A 21,464-nucleotide genomic window follows, 5' to 3' on the forward strand; every position below is an offset into this window, starting at 1 on the left:
TACATAACGATTGATGTGTAAATTAGCATAATTACTAGCTAACCGCTAGCTGCTAACTGCCGCCTCGTTAATATCAAATCTATCATAACAAACATTACCATGCTGTCATGAACGTGCGGTGTTGTTACGTGTACGCAAATTGACGTGCTTGATGTGAACGAGCATTTTGGGGGGCATGGTTAAAGTTGCGCATGCGCTATGAGCGCACATACGGGTACTTCTCAGGCATGCCGGGTAATCTGTGACGTTTCGCTCTCTCAAAAGTTGGGCCATTTTATCATCATGCGCGAATGAGCAACTCTCATAGGAATGAATGAGGCCCCGCCTCCCACGCTGTATCCAGTTCTTATTATACATCCATGGAAACGACTCGCTGGCATCTCGAGCTGAGCGCTCATTGGTGGTTTTTACCCCGTGCTGCTGATGAAACTCTCCAATTGGCTCGGCAAAAGTTTGTTGTTGTTTTGTGTCAGTTTTACGTCGCCACTTCCATTCACATTTTTCATCATTGTTCCACAATGTTTATCATCATGAAATTAATATCTATATATTTTATACTATACTTGCACTGCTTACCGTTTTCATACTTTATATATCTTAGCATATGCATACACATTGTTCATACTGCTCACAAGCTGCTGCTGTGTATATCTAGTGCATTCATACCCCTCACTGTTTATTCATCATTCAATTCATTCTATATTTTATTCTGTAGATTGTGTACATTACTTTTCACTTTACTGCTTTTTGCACTCCTGGTTAGAAGCTAAACTACATTTCGTTGTCTCAGTACCTGTAATATGTGCAATAACAATAAAGTTGAATCTAATCTTGAGCAGGAACAAATGTATTTACTTAGTACATATCTGACATTAACGATTAAACACATCTGTGCATTCTTTATCAATGCAAACCGAGTCAAGCCGACTCCGGAGGTGGCGGTATGCACCTTAAAGTTGTTTGCAATCCGCCAAAAAACCGAGAGATGAAGAAGAAGAAGAAGAAGAAGAAGAAGAAGAAGAAGAAGAAGAAGAAGAAGCCGACTCCGAGCTGTCCCAAGCTGTCCGACTTCAGGCGAGCTTTTTGAGACCTCCCCCGGCTGCGATCGGCTATTCTCGTCTACTTTCGAGGCGAGCCGCAGCTCGTCTCAAACAAGCCTATTAACATGGCGAAGACTTACGATGACTTGTTTCAACTACTTTTAATCGGCGATTCATGCGTCGGAAAGACCTGTGTGCTATTCAGATTTTCAGAAGATGCCTTCTCCTCTTCGTTAATCTGTACTATAGGTGAGTAAAAGTGGTTTTAATAAGACTGTTTTTGCTGAAAAAGTACAGGAACAGCCAGAGGCGGTTTTAGAACATTTTACATGGGGTGGCAAAGGGGGGGCAAGAGGTCATGCCAGGGTGGCATGGGAGGGCGGACCGTACGTGGTATTTTATACTGTATATATAACCTATTTATTGTTAAATCATGCCCTAACACAAGTGTTCTTAATGCCCAAGAGAAACAAGGTGTTCAGACAAACAAACTAAAATATATTATAAAACAGCAGAAAATACTCATGATGCCCTAGAACTCTGTTTACTGTAAGTACAGTAAAAGTACTTAGTTATAATTAAGTACACAAATTACATCACCCATCTCTTAGAGCAGGGGTTCCCAACCCCCGGTCCGCGGACCTGTACCGGGCCGCAGAGGTGTTACTGCCGGGCCGCGAAATAGCTGTGAGTTTATCGTAATATTTGCAGAATTATAAATATATAAAAATATTTTATCATAATATTTTTTCAAAAAGTGTTTAATTTTCGCACCTATGCCACCAGTCATATTATTTCATCCAGTAGCTAGTTAATCTTTCACCAGAAAACCGTTGAAAATGGCTTTTATGATGAGGGATTCGGCGGCTCAGCCTTATAAGGTCTCCTCTCGTGCGCACGAGCATGTTACCGGTGCGCCAAGTAGGAAGAGGAGCGCACAGGAGACAACCGTTTGATTGCAGACTGTTATGTTTATGTGGGGAAATGGTGGTGCATACATTATTTGAGATATATTTCAAACTCGGACTTCATTTTAAGGACATGTCGGCCAGGGGTGTAGAGCTATTTGTTTAAGCACCGGATTGGCAAAACAGAAGAGTAAACCAGTCTGCCTTGATCTATGAATTAATGTCCGGGACTCTCGGACCCGCAGCTGCCCGCAGCTGCTTTATAGACGGAAACCCTCCTTCACTTCTTAAAACGGCTGCAGCATCCGGAGGCAGCGGCACGTATACTCCGCTTCTGAGAAGTGCAGCACCAGTATGACTGTGTTTAACTTCATCAGAACAGTTTAAGAGTGACTGCAGGCTGCTACGTGTTAACCACACACACCTATACACACACATCTACACACATCGAACTGCCCGATTACTCCCCCTTTTATTAGTTTTATGAAGGAGATGTCCAGTCAGTCACCAAGGCGCATGATGTGTGTGTGTATGTGCTCTGCTCAGCTCAGCTCTGTGTGTTCGGTGTGTTTGTGTCTGTCCGACACCGGCATTTGTTTTCAAATGTTTATGAACAGTAATTTACACACATATGGCTAACTCCATATATGCGGCTGTTCCCAAAATAAATTAGTTTAATCTTAATCTCGATGTAGTGCTAATGCTGTCGGAGTGCACCGGAACGAACGACACTATCATAATATCTTCTGAAAACAAATGCCAGTGTTCATAATGCGGCTTCTCCTCGTTTTCCCAGCATTCACTGGATTATCCGTAAATCATACAAACAAAACCAAAACGTTAATTTATCTGTTTTCCCGTTTTGGTTTAAAAACTGAATAACGTCGGTTTTTTGGTTTTCCGAAAAACCAAAAAATGACACCGGTTCTTTTTTAAACTTTGTTAATATGTTTTGGATGCATATTGTTCTAGTATCTGTTCAGGCTGTTACATACAATTAGCCTCTGTTGCTACCTGCTGGTGGTGAGTAAATATTAAAATCAGTTAAAATTGACAACCGGTCCGCGATTTTTTTTTAATGTATCTGCCGGTCCTTGGCACAATAAAGGTTGGGAACCCCTGTCTTAGAGAGCTAAAGGTGACCTGTGCAGCAACACATTTCAATAAATATTTGTCAATACTAAGAGCTACTAGATTGTGCTGCTGTAATGGAATATGTATACAAGGACAATACAAACATACCATGTTGTCCAGCTGGAGTTTCATCTGCCTCCTGATCCCTGCCTCTGTCCCTCTTTCTGACACTTCATCTTTATTCCTCACATAGGCTACATTTCTTCTTCTTCTTCACTACTGTCTTCATCTCCTCCTGGCTTTCTCCTGCTCTGATCCTCCTGGTCTCTTCAGTGTGCTGTCTTTTCCTTTTCCTCTTTCTACTCGTCCTGATCGCTTCTCAGATATGTCTTTTTATTTTTGTTGAATCACTCCAGCTACTCTGTCCTGCAAGAGTCTACTTGTGAAAAGCACTGGTACAAATGCTTACAACTTTACACGTTAGGGCCATGTAGCTGATAAGTAGCATAGCCAATACTAAATATAAAATCAGAAAGTATTTATCAAACGCACACAGGCAGCTGCGTTTAGATCCAGTTTGACGGTAAAGGATGTATGCTGGTTTAATTTAGCTGGCCTCATTGCTGTGATGTATAATATACGTGGATTTAATAGTACCGCATAGTTTAGCAAATAAAGTGATCGATCTCCCAGCTAGCGCTGTCTGCGTAGTATTTTGTAACGAAAGGTCCCAAACAGCGACCGTCTGTTAAACGCTATCGATTCAAACGGCAGCGGTTTATTAATATTTTGTTTCAAACTCTCGTCCTTAAAAACAAAACTAGTCGAAGGGGAAATGCTCCCAGGGGAAGCTGATCCACCCTCAGGTGCTGGGACAGCTCGCTCCCTCTCTGCAGCGGTGTGAGCCGCGGTCTGTGTGAACGCCGCTCCGCAGTTTAATGCAGGGCCGTAGCTACGTCTTTAACGGGCCTAAGATGATATTTAAAATTATTCACTTTTAATTAATGTAGGCCTACTGCTTGTTTAGTTGATTGAGAAGCTTTTAGACAAAGTGTAGGTTTGTTTCTACAAGTACAGTTTTAGGGACACAAAAGTTAGGGGGGCAGCTGGGGGGGCAAGGCTCTACAGTGGGGTGGCAGCTGCCCCCCCTTGCCCCCCCCCCCCCCGTAGATCCGCCCCTGGGAGCAGCCCATCCCGTCATGCTAATTTCTTGCTAACTTTTTAGCATTCATTGTAGAGGCTAGTCAGGAAGCCGGCTTGTTGGAGGGGCTTTTCAGGAAACGACAACTGTATTTCAACCAGTTTATATACTTACAAATCCCGTGCATGTATAAGCAGTAAGGCTGTTAACCTAATGAAAGCTATTACAGTGTTTTAAACTTACTATTTTAAGCTAAACTACCTAGCTACAAAGCTGTCAGTGAGCTAGCTAGCAGTGTCACTTTTCATCAAAACCCCAGGAAGTGCGCCGGCCGTTGATGTAGATTTTTTAAAGAATGGCCAAACGGGGGTACGACAACTCCCGTGTCGTCTTTCGACCCAAAAATACTTTCCCAGTTTCCCCCATTGACTTACATTGGGAAATAGATTTCTGTAAATCGGCGTATAATAAATAATATAATCATTAGGGTCTTAAAGTTGGAAAATGAGCTAAAGCCGAAGGCGGGACTTAAGAAAAACTCAAGTGCGCATGCTCGGTGGGCAAAAGGCCCCGGATGAGTCGCTTCATTTTGAGCTTCGTGCGCCACTGAGCAACTCTCATAGGAATGAATGGGACCCCGCCTCCAACACTGTATCCTCTTTACATATCCATGCTTTTCATATGACCAACTGCCTGTACTTCGCACTGTGGTAGCCAATGTTACAGAAAACAGTAATGAAGCTTCTAAAATCAATCATTAATGTAACTGTCATTGGGATTTTATGTGTAATTTCTGCCCCAGATGTGCCTTGTTTTTGAGAATCAGAATATCTTTATTGTGATCATACAGAGGATGAAGGACATTTCGTTGGCATCTCTCAATGCATTAATAGAAATAGAAACAAATAAATAAAAGCAGAGGTAGTAGCAATGACAATGCAAAGAAAGCACTAAGATGAAATAATGTCAGTGAACATATTAACCAATTTTACAGACTATAACATTTCAATATAAAAAGCTAGAAAAGTTTAAACATAATTGTGGTTACAGTCTTTGAGGGCTGGAGATGTGTTTCATGTATGTCAAAGTTGTCGTAATGTGTTCTGTGGTTGGACAGGGATGGGAGTAATTCATAAAATGTAATTATATGTATTTTGTTTTTTCGTTTAGGTATTGATTTCAAGATCAGAACAATAGAATTAGATGGCAAGAAGATCAAGCTACATATATGGTAAGATATCACCATCCACTTTCACTTTACAGTTTGACTTGTATGTGATGATTAAGGGTGGATTGTAATTACACTAAGATGACAATTGATTAGGTACATCTCATGAGAAGATGAACATCTGCATTACGGATGCTTCCAATACAACAGTAGCTTGTAATATATTCACTCTTTACAAGACTGGAATCTTGTAAAACGTTTAACCTAGTGTTGTCAACTCTTAAGTCTCTCAAGTGAACATACAGTATACACTCTATGTATTTGTGTCTTTAAAGTTGTAATAGGTAAAAGAAAATAGGTTTAAAGGTAGTAGTATTGAATCTATATCATGACTAACAGCAGCTGTGCATGAGGCATCTCACATATTCTGTCGTTATTGTCCTCAAATACAACAGCACACAACACTTTAAATAAGACAGTTATGGAGTTGATTATGTATTTTATTAAGAACTTTTCACAGAGTTAGGCTATTACCCCTTTGTTTTCTCAATGAACAGATGAAATGTAGCTAAGTTTTGCAGACTGTTGTTTTTGATATGTAGGGATACAGCAGGACTCGAGCGGTTCAGGACCATCACGACAGCCTACTACAGAGGAGCCATGGTAAGTTGCTTTGTCTTTTAACCAATCGCACCATAGTGTTTTATTTTTGGGATCAGAATAGGTGAAGTGTCAGTAATCTCAGGTGTCAGCTCTGTACCAACAACCTCTACCCGAACTACACCCAGCATTGTTGGTATTGTTGTTAATGTTGTACACACCTGGGTAATCTGAGGTGCGCTCAGTGTATTGTTTTATGCTATTTTTCTTAGCCTCTCCTTTAGTTCAAGTTTAACTGGTTGCCTGTGATTCCATATTTCACTTAAAGGTCCCATGTCATGGCCATTTCTACGGATCATAATTCCATTGTTGAGGTCTACTAGAATAGATTTATATTGTTCAATGTTCCAAACTCACATTGGTTTTCTCATACAGCATCTCTGTATAGTATGTGTATTCACTCTCTGTCCTAAACGGCTTGTTGGAGCTCCTGCCCCCCCCCCCTCCCTATGAGCCCACTGTGCTCTGATTGGTCAGCTCGCCCACTCTGTTCTGATGAATCCACCACCGTTACAGCGGAACATCAGTGATTATGTGTTACAATAGCGTTAGCAGCCAGAAAATGACACCAGTAATGACAAACAGATGAGAATGCTGCGTGGGGTCTGGGTGCCGTGTTGGCGGGACGTTGCAGGGCTCACTGCTGTGAGGAGGGGACAGTGTGAGCTCTATTACGGGTGTCGTTTCCTGGTTGCTGCGTGGGGTCTGCGAGACAGCAAGACTCAGGCTGAGTTTCGCTATGTCTCACTCTCTCAGGCTGAGTTCAGGCTGAGAAATCCGCGGAGCAGCGGCTGAGAAAAGATAAGGCTGAGTGAGTGTGAGTGTGTGTGTGTGTGAGGAGCTCCACGGATTGGTCCATTTGGACCTGGGTATCGTTACGTCACTATACTCAGGAAGAAAACAATGGAAAAAGAGAAATCTCCAACGAGGCGTTCTGGGGCAGCATAGACAGGTATTTTCTGTGTTAGAGTTTTACTCGCTACAGGGTGTACTTTGAGGGTTTGTGACTCTGCAGACCGTTTACATGCAGAAAAACCTTCATAACACACAAGGGGACGGGTAATAACCGGAAAAGCATGACATGGGACCTTTAAGTAAACTGTATTGCCTTTGGTTTTAAATAGGGTAAAATATAATTTAAAAAATAGTTTTGCAAGTTGTAAATGTGTTGTCTTTATTGAAGTATGTAGATGCTGTGGTTGTTAAGTAAATTAAGCCAAATACGTTTTGTATTGTCGGCTCTAGTTAATACTATCATTTCTTTATCGAAATTAATGCCTGATAATATAGATATTTCCCATTATTGACCCCAGATATATGATGCATCCCTAGTGTTGAAGTATGTGATCCTTCACTAATGAGGGTTAAATGAACAACGGATAACCACATTAGACAATACATTCCCAAGTGGACTAATGACAATAATTGGTCAAGGATATCATTGTTTTCTGGCTTCTCAATTGTGTCTTGTCTTTTCCATATTTCACTTAAGTAAACAGTATTGCCTTTGGTTCTAAATAGGGTCAAATGTATTTTTTTAATTGTTTTGCATGTTGTAAATGTGTTTTCTTTATTGAAGTATGTACATGCTGTAGTCGTTAAGTAAATTAAACCAAATACGTTGTGTATTATCGGCTCTACTTATCGTTAATAATTTCATTATCGAAATGTACTGTACGATACCAGTCACCTCTGTGGAAACATTGGTATAACTGCCTTTTTAAATTTATATTTGAATGTTGTATGTCTTCTAAAAATGGACCTTGAGTCTCTTCAATAAAGCTGATATTTGTACCATTATTGACCCCATATATATCATGCCTCCCTAGTGTTGGAGTACCATGCTTTTACTTGGCCCTCGACAGTCATGTGATCCTTCACTAATGAGGGTTAAATGAACAATGGATAATCACATTAGACAATACATTCCCAAGTGGTTAATAACTAATAATTGGTTAATGATTTAATCGTTTTCTGGCTTCTCAAATGTGTCTTTTCCTTTCCTCTCCAGGGCATCATGTTAGTGTATGACATAACCAATGAGAAGTCCTTTGAAAACATCAAGAACTGGATACGGAATATCGAAGAGGTAAACATGAAAGTGACGTCCGTCTGTTAGTGTGTCTTATGTTGACAATGTTTCTCTAAAAAGAGTGTATACATCTGGAAGTGTATTTAGAAGAATGGTGACCTGTTGTAAGGTATGTTGTAAGTGAATATATTGTAAGCCTCTAATTAGACTATATATTTTATATTTCTTATGCTTTTGATGATAATTGCTATTGTATATTGTTCTTTTTGATTATATTATATACAGAGTTCCCGTTAGAATATTCTTTTGCCGGTCAACATGTCCGTTAAAGTTTAAATCTTCCGGACAAAATGAGAAAAGTGCCGGTCAAAGGTCTTCTTTGTTATTTATTGAGCTTTAAAACAAATTGATATGATTCGATATTAAACAAACTAATTATAGTGGATTAACTACATTATTCAAAAGTGTACAGTAACTTACAATAACACGGGAATAATAAACGGAGAGCTCTCTCCTTCTCCTGACAGCCCGTCAGTATCATGCAGCTCGCGGATCCAGTAATGAGTGACTCTACAATAAAACTAAACATATCTATAACTAGTTTAGGTAGTTTGAGAGGTAATTAAAATAGCTACGTGTGATTTTCTAACCTGAAGTGTGTGTGTTGCTCCGCTCACCACTGCAGGGGATCATGCAGAGCTGCGTGTCGACTCGTCAGCAGCAGCTGATCTCTCTATCCCGTCAGATTAGACTTCACTCGCGTTTATGTCCATATCGATCAGATCTAGCTAGTTCTAGCTAATGATATGACTACCTGCTTATCAAGACACCTAAACAATAAGCGTCGCTATGCAACCGGGTGAGGCCACAAAGTATAGCGCAGCATTATGCATTTGTTTACATGCCCACCGGAACCCCGAGGCATTACCAACAGATCAACGCACAATCAACCCATACAGGACACTCTTTCTCCACATTAAGTGTTAGACATTAGAATGGACTATTCTTGTCTGTCACATACTATTCTTGTCTGTCACATAAGTGGCGCAACTGATGCGGTATTGCGCTAAGGGGAAATTATTTTGACCGGAGAGATTTAGATTTGACGGTCTTCAGCATATATTACCGGTCATAGTCCGGTAATTACCGGCTAACGGGAACTCTGATTATATATATATTTGTATATAACAGTATGATATTGTATTATGTACCATGTTGTGTGAGACTCACTGTCAAGGAACTTGTTCTAATCAATGTAAAAAATAAAAATAAGAGTGTATAAATCTAATGCATTCTATAATTTATAACATTTCTCTTAGTTCACTATGCAAATTTATGTTTCCCAGCATGCTTCAGCCGATGTGGAGAGGATGGTCCTTGGGAACAAATGTGACGTCAACGACAAGCGACAGGTGTCCAAAGACCGAGGGGAGAAGGTGGGCGATAACACACGACTGTACCTAGAACTAGATTTAATAAGAATAAGAATAATTAACATTTTATGATCTATTATACTGACTGTGATTGTTCTTCTTCTCTCCTGCTGTCAGCTGGCGCTCGAGTACGGTATCAAGTTCATGGAGACGAGCGCAAAGGAGAACATCAACGTGGAGAATGTGAGTTCAAGCTTTTTCTGCGGTTATTCATTCACAGCTGGAAGTATCTTAACTAAGAGATGAGTTATGATACTTTGGTCCTCGTTGTCTGTGTGTTTGAAAAGACTCTTGTCACAGAGTTTAAGAAATTGACTGCACATAATCGTCAGGTATGAAGTGCATTAAGACTGAGTGATAAAGACAGTACTGTATATTGGTTTTCTTTGTGATACATGGCGATACAATATATATATATATATATATTTCTGTATTTTTTATGTAGTGGGCTTTGATTTGATTTGATTTGATTTAGAATATGTAAAACAATAATACAAAAATATTTACATGAGAATTATTATACAATACAAAATGAATCAGTGTCAAATTAATATATACAAAAATATGACTGATTCTAAATTATGTATAAACTAATTATCTACTTAATTACACATCCGAAAAGGGGTGGCAAGAAGTTTACACTTATTTAATCCCACCCTTTCTCCCAATAGCTTAATGTGAGATGCACTTTTATTAGAACAGATGCATCATGACAAAGTTAAGCTACTTCTCTACTCTAGTACTGGTTTAATTCAACAATATAATCATTCTATTTTCATCAATTTGCAGTTCTTGATTAATCCTATGTAGGGATACTAACTAATGTGACTTTGTTAAACAGTCCAGACCTGTTTCCAGACCTATAAGACTAGTCAACATGCTCACACATTGGATTGTTGGTTTCGGGAAGCTGCAAACAAATTTAGAACCAGACAAATGCTCGTAATGTATGCAAAAGACTCGAAAACAGCCAAAAAAAACAATGTTAATCTATAACGTTGACAGTGAAACTTCAACATTTGTTAGCGATTAGCCCGTTGGACACAAAACGTAATATACTACCACTTCATTTCTTCTACTCAACACATAACAACTACATGTATAACATATCAAGAGGAGAATATACATGTTGTGTGCCTTGAGAAAAAGAAACACTGTACTGAGGAAGTGGTTCACCTGATGAATAACAGAGGCAGCTGGAAACACTTCACTGACTCTCTGGTGTAACAGCCAGCGACTCTGTGACAGATGTTTGCATATAAAGAGCTGAAAGACAGAAAGTAGACCACAAAAGCAGAACAAAGTAGAACGTCTTAATACCCTTTCGTATAGGAAAATGTATTACTTTGTGACATTTATGTTTTTTTTTTAGGATGCCCATTAGCTGAACTATAATCAGATTATCAGACACTTGTAACACAATGAAAAGGATCAAATTAAATTACAGGCTTAATTAGATTAGAACCACAGTGTTCAAAATAATCCACCCAGAGAACCACCGTTTAATATGCTTTGATTCAATTTCAATAATTACATTTGTTTTGATCTGCTTTTGTCCGCAGGCCTTCTTAACCCTCGCCAGAGACATCAAAGTGAAAATGGACAAGAAGCTGGTAAGACAATGGAAACTTTTTAATAAAACTATTGCAGTGTGACTTTTCTTTTGCTGTTCTGATATGTAGCGTTCCCTTGTGGCCTTTCCTATGTTTTCCTTTGTAAAAAAACAAACATACATCTGTGCTTATGCAAGTTGCCAGCTTGTGAGCCCGGAAATGTTGAGTACGGAAATGTTGAGTACGGAAATGTTGAGTACGGAAATGTTGAGTACTCCTAAGTTTTATGATAGAAAGGTATATTACGGGTCCCCAGCACATATGCCCCTTTCACACCAACGCGGTTCCCGTTCTAGCTCCGTGCTAGAGCTTTTCTGGTTCGGAACCGGTTTTTCTTTTCAGCCCCCGTTTTGTTCACACCGCCCAGAGCCCGACTGGTGCTGCCGCTGCTGCGTCATGACGTCACCGTTTACGTCGCTGATTTTCTCCCCGTCGGTTCGATGATCGTGTTGCTTTTAATCATACGAAGCCAGATTAAATTAAATAACTACTTCTCAACCCTTGTACTTTTCTCCAGAGTGCAGTGGTTCATTGTTTATTAATGTGTTTCAGCGGCATTTACCGACCGCTGCAGTGCTGCCCGCTGTTTGGCATCACAACGCTGTTATGAAAGTTTCTCTGGTATAAAATGGGTGATGTTAGCATAGCAACCGTAGCTAAACTGACTACTTGTTGTTGCTATCCTATTGTGGCATAAGCCGTTTTCTACAGGCACATTTTACCGGCGTATTTTTCATTATGATTCTACTTGTGATAGTCGGACATATCAACATCAACAACTGCACCTCGTCCACTGCTCCTCTGTCCCAAGGCGTCCCCCAGGGTTCGGTGCTTGGCCCTCTCCTCTTCATCCTCTACATCAGGGGTACACTTTTTTATTAAAGGTCCAGTTGTGAACTTTATACAAGGTCACTGGTCCGGATCAATGCCAGTAAAGTAAAGTGTGTGTCCCCCCCCCCCCCCCCCCCCCCCCAGAGCGGAGAACCGAAACTGAAATTGAGAAGCAGTTTCTTGGTGCTCTTTGCATGGGCCCCCTTGGTTAAATTAAAGGGTGTTTCATGTTGTCGTTGCTGTGGACCTTCTTAATCTACCTTCTTTGGGGGCCCCCTTCTGGTCCAAGCACTTGCCTCACTTGCCTGCCTTGCCTGCCTTGCCTGTCGGTAAACGGCGCCCCTGTATACACACACACACACACATTCAATACATACATACAGTATGGTGGCTTGAACTAGTGGGAGAAATGGCACTGTTTGTCTGTAGTCAATGCCTTGAACCTCGGCAAAAAAGGCATTAGAAGCATTAGAAAGTCAAGGTAAACTTGCGGTGAACTTGCGGTCTGCTATGCGTGTCACGCTCGCGCACACAAGTAAATATATATGCACGTTCATTCTCACAACGCGTCAGACACAAGACGCGCGTACATGATGATGTACATTAATTTATCAGAATCAGAATTCTTTTTTTTTTTTTATAATCTTTTTTTTTTTTATAATGGGACACAGGGTTCGGTCCGGATTGATTTGTAGTTCGGTCCGGATCCGGACCTTGGTCCGGAGTTTGAGAAGCCCTGCTCTACATGCTCCCCCTTGGCAAAATAATTCGTCGCCACAACCTTCAATTTCACTGCTACGCCGATGACATCCAACTTTATATCTCAACAAAAACCATCACCCCCACAACACACTCCACTCTCACCAACTGTCTCTCACAAATAAAAGCATGGATGCAAACAAACTATCTCCAACTGAACAGTGCCAAATCAGACATCATCATCATCGGCCCCCCATCCCGTACCAAAGAATTTCAACTTCACCATTGACAGCCACACTCTATCCCCCCCCCCTCACATCCGCAACCTCGGAGTCATCTTCGACAGTCAGCTCAAATTCAATCACCACATCAATCACATCACCAGGACCGCCTTTTTCCACCTCAAAAACATTGCCCGTCTCCGCCCATCACTCTCCTCCTCTGCTGCTGAAACTCTGATTCATGCATTCATCACATCACGACTCGACTACTGCAATAGCATCCTCTACGGCAGGGGTCGGCAACAGGCGGACCGCGGTCCGGATCCGGACCCAGACGCCGACCTATACGGACCCGGACCTATAATCAATACATTAATAGGGGAATTCAATTTTGACGGGGCGATTCTATTTTAACCGCTGCCGACGGGGGGCGAAAGAGACGAGTGAGCGATACAGGGAGAGAAACACAGAAGAAGAGACGAGAGAGCGGCAGAGAGAAGCGGAGAGGAAAGTGAGTGAAGAGAATAATTAGCAGAGGTGGGGACTCGAGTCACATGACTTGACTCGAGTCAGACTCGAGTCGCATATTTTTGGACTTGAGACTTGCTTGACTAACATTGATAAAAGACTTGACTTGACTTTGACTTGGTATTCATGACTTGAGACTTGACTTAAGCTTGAGACGGATGACTTGAAAGGACTTGTCTGTTTAAAATTAAATATTTGCGTTTGTTTTTGTAGTGAGATATTACGTTTAGTTTTTTCGAAAAATGTGATTGGGTGATTATAGCGCCGTGCACGCAAACCTGGCAACCCACTAGACGGCAGGAGCGTCAGTTAACATGGCAGCGGCTAGCGTTACTCCAAAAATAGTGAAGTTTGGATTCAAGGATTATGTTGTCGATGACGCTAATAAGAAGAGAATAGCGGTATGCAGGGTCTGCAGCATAAAGATCAGTGACACGACCACCACAACATCCAACTTAATTCGTCACTACAAAAAAACCCACAGAGAAAGGTGCGTGAATGTGTTGTGTTAGCTAGAAAGCTAACGTTAAGTTTAAGCTACGTTAGACTTGGTTTCAAATCGATTAAGCATTGCAAAGAGAAGACAAAACGGTAAATGAACACTAGAACCGCCAAGGGATTCATTTGTACTAACCCCGATACTGACGGGCTGTCAGGAGAGGGAGAGAGAGAGAGAGGAAAAGAGATGCCTCGTTTATTTCCCCTGTGTTATCAGAAGTTACTGTAAACTGTTGAATAATGTACTTTTAGTAGTTTGTTTGTAAATTTATTGTAAAATGAATCTGAACTTTTTTATCTGTTATGATGATAAACTGAAGCAATTTCTAAATTAACCCAATTAACTGAGTTTTAAATCGTCCTACTTTAGTTTATAAGGAAATTATGAAGAGGAACAAATTAAATGATTTGAAAATGATATCTATGTAGGTGCTGACGCTGTTGGCGGTTCTAGTGTTAACAGAAATTTAAATTAAATATGTGTAATGGCAAATGCCATATATGATTTTCTTACCTGGAATTCTGCCTTTTTGAACAGACTTTTTAATTGAGTCCTAGCTATATTGTCTGCAGTTCTAGGGTTAATATTAATCTAATATGATTGTCATCGGTCTAAATTAGATTTCAAATGATTAACTGTGTATGTAATGAAGATCATAGTGTGGGTTAAATCCATTTTCATAACCACTGTCTTTTAACTGATTTAAATGGGGAAACTGGGCTTATTCATCAGAATTTCGTATGACTTGACTTGACTTGCTTGACCTGAGCAATGACTTGACTTGACTTGCTTGACTCTCACCACGGTGACTTGGGACTTGCTTGATACTTGTAGGTCAAGACTTGAGACTTGCTCATGACTTGCACATGTAGGACTTACTCCCACCTCTGATAATTAGCGATACAGGGAGAGAAGCGGAGAGGAGAGTGAACAGGCGTGTTAGCGGCAGACAGGGAGAGACAAATAATTACACATGGCACTCTCCAAGAAGAGGAAAGTGGACAGTGAGAACAGAGCTTTTAACCCTCAGTGGACGGACTCATTCATGTTCATCCTGCCCACTGGGAGCACAGAACCAGTGTGTCTCATTTGTTCAGAGACCGTGGCGCTCATTAAAAGTGCCAAAACGCCACTATGAGACAAAACATAAAGTGTTTGACCAAACATTCCCTCTCAAGTCAGAACTGAGGTCACAAAAAATAAGCAGTCAGAGCCCAATATGATCAGTCCACCAGGATCAAAACTAAATATGGTTCCAGGGCAGGCTAACCGAGGCTAACCAATGAGCACCTGCATGTGTGTATGAGAATGGCCCTGACACCATTTCAGCCCAGATTTAAACTCCTGGCAGGACAAGCTCAAGCTCAATTTTCGCACTGAATTAAAAAAAAGCGAGTGAGGGACTGCAATATAAGAGGGAAAGAAAGAGAAACTTTAAAACTGTTCAATTGTTATGATGTGTAAAGACTGATATTGTTCTATTATCGGCTGAAACTGTTAAGTCATGATGTGAAACGGTTAACAAAGAAAAAGGGAAACTCAAGCTGCTGCTGCACTTTATTTTATTTATCTAAAATTAAGCACTTTTAAGATGCACATATTTTCAAAAGCTATTTTATTTATTTTCTCCTATTTTATTTTTAAATGCAGCCCGAGAGGAACATTACACATATCCACAGTATTTTACTGTATATCTGTATAGTTCAATGTTAATTGACAATAAATATTGTTGTTTATGAATTGTACTTTCTTTATTTGATTGGCAGTCAGTTGTTGATTACATGCAGACGTTGATAAAGCTGCAGGCTACTTCAATATATATCACACTAATTCATAAAGCAACTTAGACATGTTGATGTTCCGGACCTTTGCATGGGGAGATTTTCTCTAACTGGACCTCGTTGAATTTTAGTTGAATACCCCTGCTCTACGGCATACCATCCAACCTCCTCAATAAACTCCAACATATCCAGAACTCTGCTGCTCGCCTCCTCACCCACACCCGCTCCCGAGACCACATCACTCCCGAGACCACATCACTCCCGTCCTCCAGAACCTCCACTGGCTCCCCGTCCGTCAAAGAATCGACTTCAAAGTCCTCCTGATTACTTACAAAGCCCTCAACAATCAGGCCCCCCCCTACCTCACAGACCTGCTGCACCACCACACCCCTTCCCGCTGCCTCCGCTCATCAGAAGCCAACCTCCTATCCATCCCCACCCGCACCAATCACCGGACCTGGGGGGACAGAGCCTTCTCCGTCGCTGCCCCCTCCCTCTGGAACTCACTCCCACAACCCATCAGAGACTGCACTGACCTAACCACCTTCAAAACACTCACAAAAACTCACCTCTTCAATCTGGCTTTTAATGTGGGATTGTTTTTGTATTATTTGACTTTTAACTTTAACTATATATATGTATTTGTTCTTTTCTTTTCACTATATCTGTAAAGCGTCTTTGAGCACCTGTAAAAGCGCTAACAAAATAAATCTATTATTGTTATTATTATTTATGACAACCTGTGCAGCCCATGTATTGATTCCATCCGATAGCTGCTATAATACAAAACAAAACGTCTGCCTGCTCTCCACAATGATCAATAACAGCGAACGGATGGTCAAAGTAAGGTACAAATAAACAGAATCACACTAAGCCTGGTTAGTGTTGCCTGACTTTATAAAGTGTGTTTTTTTTATAAGTGTGTGGTTGCGTTCTAGTCACTTTGGTCAGCGCTACTGCTTGTTACAACTTTCATTTGCCGTACTCGCCATAAACTGTTATTGCTCAGGTTGAAAAAAAAAAAAATGGCCTGGCTGATTTGTACAATTGTTGAGTGATTTTTAGGGGTTATTGATGATGCTGAATGCATTCTGACTTTTTCAGGATCCAAAAATGGCAGTTTTAACAATTTTTCTAACTATTCACAGCTGGCAGTTTTGTAACCAAGACATGAGATATGATACTTTGGGCCTCGTTGTCTGTGTGTTTAAAAAGACACTTGTCATAGAGTTTAAAAATACACTTGATTGCACAGAGGGATTACATGACATAATTGTCAGGTACGAATAGCATTACATGAGTAGTTAAAAAATAGCCTGGCTGATTTGTACAATTTTGGAGGGATTTTTGGGGGTTATTGAGGATGCAGAATGCATTTTGACATTTTCAGGACCCAATTTAGCAGTTTCAACCAATTTGTAACTATTTTGCATATGTTATGATACAATTGAATGCTAATTAACCCAACTAATGCTAATTGTGCAAATTGCCCAACAAATGCCAGTTAGCATCTGGCAGTTTCTATGTGCTGTGTACCTGTACTTTACATTTTTAACATAAAACTTTGGGGTACTCAACATTTCCGGGTTCATAATGGAACTCTTTGAGATGAAAACTAGGCAAAAATATAATAATCACCAGGGGCCTTATTTATAACGCCTTGCGTAGGATTGACGTGGGAAGGTTGCTTACGTAGTACAAAGCAAAAAAATAGGTACAGAAATGTTCCGACATTTTCCGATTCACAAAACATTGCGTACCCGCGAGGGAAGTGCGTATGGCACTTCCTACGCCTATTTCCCTGTTTCAATCACAATCGACTCGTAACGCCCATATTTGCCTATAAATAGTCAAAGAAACGCCCATTCATTCATTCATTTTGACTGACTGCATGAAGAAGATCGCAGGAAATGAGGACAGAACAGCTAAAAAAGACATCTCACACCGTGTCAGATTTTGGTTATTTTGGGGAGGTCGAGATAAATCATATTGTTTGGTGGATGCAGTTTGAACCAGAGTAGCAGCATGGAGGTCGGATCGTCACCAAAATAAATAAATAAGTGGTCCGAAAAAAGTTAATGACAAAAAAAATACACATAACCTTCCTCATGCAGTGTGTTTGTCCCGGGGACAGGAGACACCCCCCTTGATGAGAAACTGTAAGAAATGATCGGGGAATCCCTCCGGAGTGGAGTCATGACGACTGGATCTGAATTATTTTTTTGTATTTGGTGGTTTGTGTTCCAGCTGTCGATCAGCAACTATATATCCATAATCCACCAGTTAAAGGAAATACAACTAATGTGTTGTGTTATATTAGCTGTACAATTTACCACATATGGTGTTCTTAGTTTCCATACCTCCTGTGTTTTACGAGCGACTTATCAAGTCTTGGCAAACGGCATAAAACACGATTAAACGTGATAGTATATAAAACCATGCTCGTATCTACAACCTATAGAAATGCAAAACGGCGTCAGTTTAGACGTAATTCTGTCCTCCTGCTTACCGCATCATTTATGAGAAAACATTTCATAACATTAACACAACATATTCGAGGTGGTTTTAAATAACATATCCGTATTTATTTATTTCTCCAAGTTATGTTTTTGTGTGCACTGAGGAGTCTCAAACAGGCGTTTGTTTAATCATTTTAAGATTGGCTTTAATCAATGTTTGAAAATGAATTCTTCATATTTGATAAATGAGAGGTAACATTTTATTTATGGTATTATTTCCACATATTTCTCTCCATTCTTCCTTCTGCCAACGGTGTCGCAGTTTCTCGTCTCTCCCGTTTCTGTGCTTAGTGCGTACGCATGGGTTAGAGTTTGCGTGGAGGACCGCACATTTTCCCGTCAAGTTAGTATTTTATAAATCGCAAACATTGCGTAGAAACTGGCGTACGCCATTTTTTGAGCATATATCCCTTTATAAATGAGGCCCCAGGTGCCCAACACTGCCTTCAGAATAAAAGCATGAAGAATTACTCAAATAATTGCAATAAATAATGATTCATTCAATATAAACAAAAACAGCCAGAAAATGAATGGTTTCTTACTAAATAGAATAATTGAATGTATAGCTCCAACACCCTATTTAAAGGTCACCTATTATGCAAAGTCCCCTTGTTCATGTCTTTTATACATAACCATGTGTCCCCTCTGTGTAAAGAGATTCTGAAAGTTTCAGGAACAAAGATTCTCTCTTTTTGTCCTGATCCATTTATATAAAAACCTGTGTGAAAATGAGCTGATCAGATTTTGGCCACATTATGATGTCATAACGTTTTTTTGGCTTGTGTAACCATTAGCCAATCACCAACCAAGGTAACCCCCCCCCCCCCCCTTATCACCTGAATCTCCTCCTAGAGCACCATTGTGTTCTTTGTAACCAAATATCTCTCATGCCCCTTTCACACCGGCGCTTTTTCAGCTCCGGCTCGCAGCTGGAGCCTGAAAAGTACCGGTTTTTCCTGTTCACACCGCAGCGGCGCCGCCTCTTAGCTCCGGAATCCGGTTCACTTCCAGCTCCAAAGAATTGTCGGTCTAGAAGCAAGAGCTTCGGAGCTAAGAGGCGGCGTCGCTTACGTCTCTCTTACGTCGAGGCGTGCAGGAAACTAAACCCACCTCCCCTGAACATGGGTCGACTGAAGAGTCTCGTCATGCCTGCCTACAAGCAGTAGCGCTGAGCAAAGTGACTAGAAGGCAACCACACACTTATAAAAAAAAAACACACTTTATAAAGTCAGGCAACACTAACCAGGCTTCGTGTGATTCTGTTTATTTGTACCTTACTTTGACCATCCGTTCGCTGTTATTGATCATTGTGGAGAGCAGGCAGACGTTTTGTTTGTTATTATAGCAGCTATCGGATGGAATCAATACATGGGCTGCACAGGTTGTCATGTCCGACTATCACAAGTAGAATCATAATGAAAAATACGCCGGTAAAATGTGCCTGTAGAAAACGGCTTAGCAAGTAGTCAGTTTAGCTTCGGTTGCTATGCTAACATCACCCATGTTATACCAGAGAAACTTTCATAACAGCGTTGTGATGCCAAACAGCCTCAATTCAGACTGACACACATTCACTTAAGGGGAACTGGGGATATGTATCAGCTGCTTGTGTGACAGTCAGACAGTGAATACTTTAGAGCCGTGTGAGCTAACCCGGAGCTAACGGGAGAATACACTCCCGTGGAAGAGCAGCCAGCTCTGCAGCGGTCGGTAAATGCCGCTGAAACACATTAATAAACAATGAACCACGGCACTCTGGAGAAAAGTATAAGGTTGGAGAAGTCGTTATTTAATTTAATCTGGCTTCGTATGATTAAAAGCAACACGATCATCGACCCGACGCAGTCCCCCGTTGTTGTTGTTGTTGTTGTTGTTGTTGTTGTGAGCTCCGTTGGGGAGAAAATCAGCGATGTAAACGGTGACGTCATGACGCAGCAGCGGCAGCTCTGGGCGGTGTGAACAGAGCGGGAGCAGAAAAGGGAAACCGGAGCTGAACCAGAAAAGCTCTCGCTAGGAGCTAGAAAGGGAAAAGCGCTGGTGTGAAAGCCGCACTAGAGCACCATTGTGTTCTTTTTAACCAAATATCTCTCAGAGGGGCGTGGGGAGGGGCTCCTTATTTTCATCTAAAGTAACAGACAGAGAATCAGCACTTTTGAAACAGGGCTGAAACAGAGGGGATTATGGGATGCTACAATGATCTGTTTGGTGTTTCAGCCAAACACTTCAGAGACATGTTTTGTATATATCTGAGACCTGTGATATATTGATGTAAAACAGTCTAATAGCGGTCCTTTAACTGTGCTCTCTCCTCTGTCTGGCTCTCAGGAGGGAAACAACCCGCAGGGCAGCAGTCAGGGAGTGAAGATCACAAAACAGCCGAAGAAGAACAGCTTCTTCCGCTGCTCGCTGCTGTGAGGAGACGAGAGTCGGCATCCACCATCGCCTTAACGGAGTCCCACTGGACACAACTGGACAGAGCACACTCACCTCTTACCTTCCTTCACTTCGTCTTCCTCTCTTCTCTCCATATTAGGAAAAACAAAAGTGTATCGCTCCCTTGACAACTGTGAATCTAACTCCTGTGGCCTCCATTAGTAAATCTGTGTCTCTTTTTGTACGGTTGCTAATTAGATTCATACGTCTTGAGATTTTATTGCCTTTTTTAAAGACTTCTTGTGAGACGATCAAACCACTTTACTGCTCATGATAATGTCTCCTCCTCTCTCGTTGAAGTCTTATTTATTCGATCCTTATCACTTAAAGTAGCCCAGATTATACCTCCAGAAAAGACTTACTATTCCATATGGGCTTCCTTATTCTGAATATAATCATCTGTCAAATATATATAGTCAGTGTTTCCCCTATATACAAATAGTGGCGGCGCAGCACCGCTGCTGAAATATGTGCGCCGCTGCTAGGGGGTGCCAGCCAGGTACCCAAAAAAAAAAAAAAAAAAAAGATTATTTTTTACTTTTTTATTTTTTATTAAAATAATAATAAGTGGCGACCCTTTTTCATTTTTGATTGTTTGTTAAGTGTATTTGTAGTATTTACTGTTACTGTATGTTTAATAAAGGTGTATTTTTGCTAAATCTTGAGACATTGCCACTTTATGGCCGATTTTTGGCGACATAGGCGGTCGCCTAGGGCGCCAGATCTGGGGGGCGCTGCGCTGGTAGCTCTGGGAGGGGAAAAAACATTTTTGACCGTTGGCGCTCATCCTAATTTTCGGCCTTGATGTAACAACATTCATAATTAAGTAATTGTAACACCCTTTTCACCCCGGTTACACTTTTCATTTGCCCTGTACAAAAGTG

The 21,464-nt window shown here is 40.9% G+C and overlaps 2 protein-coding genes across 2 annotated transcripts in view; one reads left to right on the forward strand and one right to left on the reverse strand.

Moving 5' to 3' along the window:
• Positions 1–21,464, reverse strand: part of LOC117496148 (NLR family CARD domain-containing protein 3-like) — a gene marked incomplete at its 3' end in the record, with an annotated part of 682,747 nt that overhangs the window by 519,386 nt on the left and 141,897 nt on the right. The window lies entirely within an intron of this gene.
• LOC117495651 (ras-related protein Rab-8A-like) lies at positions 1,060–21,148 on the forward strand. The gene is made up of 8 exons (XM_034147066.1): positions 1,060–1,289; positions 5,334–5,394; positions 5,934–5,994; positions 8,003–8,080; positions 9,370–9,459; positions 9,574–9,639; positions 11,019–11,069; positions 20,473–21,148. Exons 1-8 carry the CDS (start codon positions 1,166–1,168, stop codon positions 20,560–20,562), a joined length of 621 nt encoding a protein of 206 aa, XP_034002957.1. The 5' UTR covers positions 1,060–1,165; the 3' UTR covers positions 20,563–21,148.

This window comes from Trematomus bernacchii, unplaced genomic scaffold (genome assembly GCF_902827165.1).
Source record: "Trematomus bernacchii unplaced genomic scaffold, fTreBer1.1, whole genome shotgun sequence".
NCBI lineage: Eukaryota > Metazoa > Chordata > Actinopteri > Perciformes > Nototheniidae > Trematomus > Trematomus bernacchii.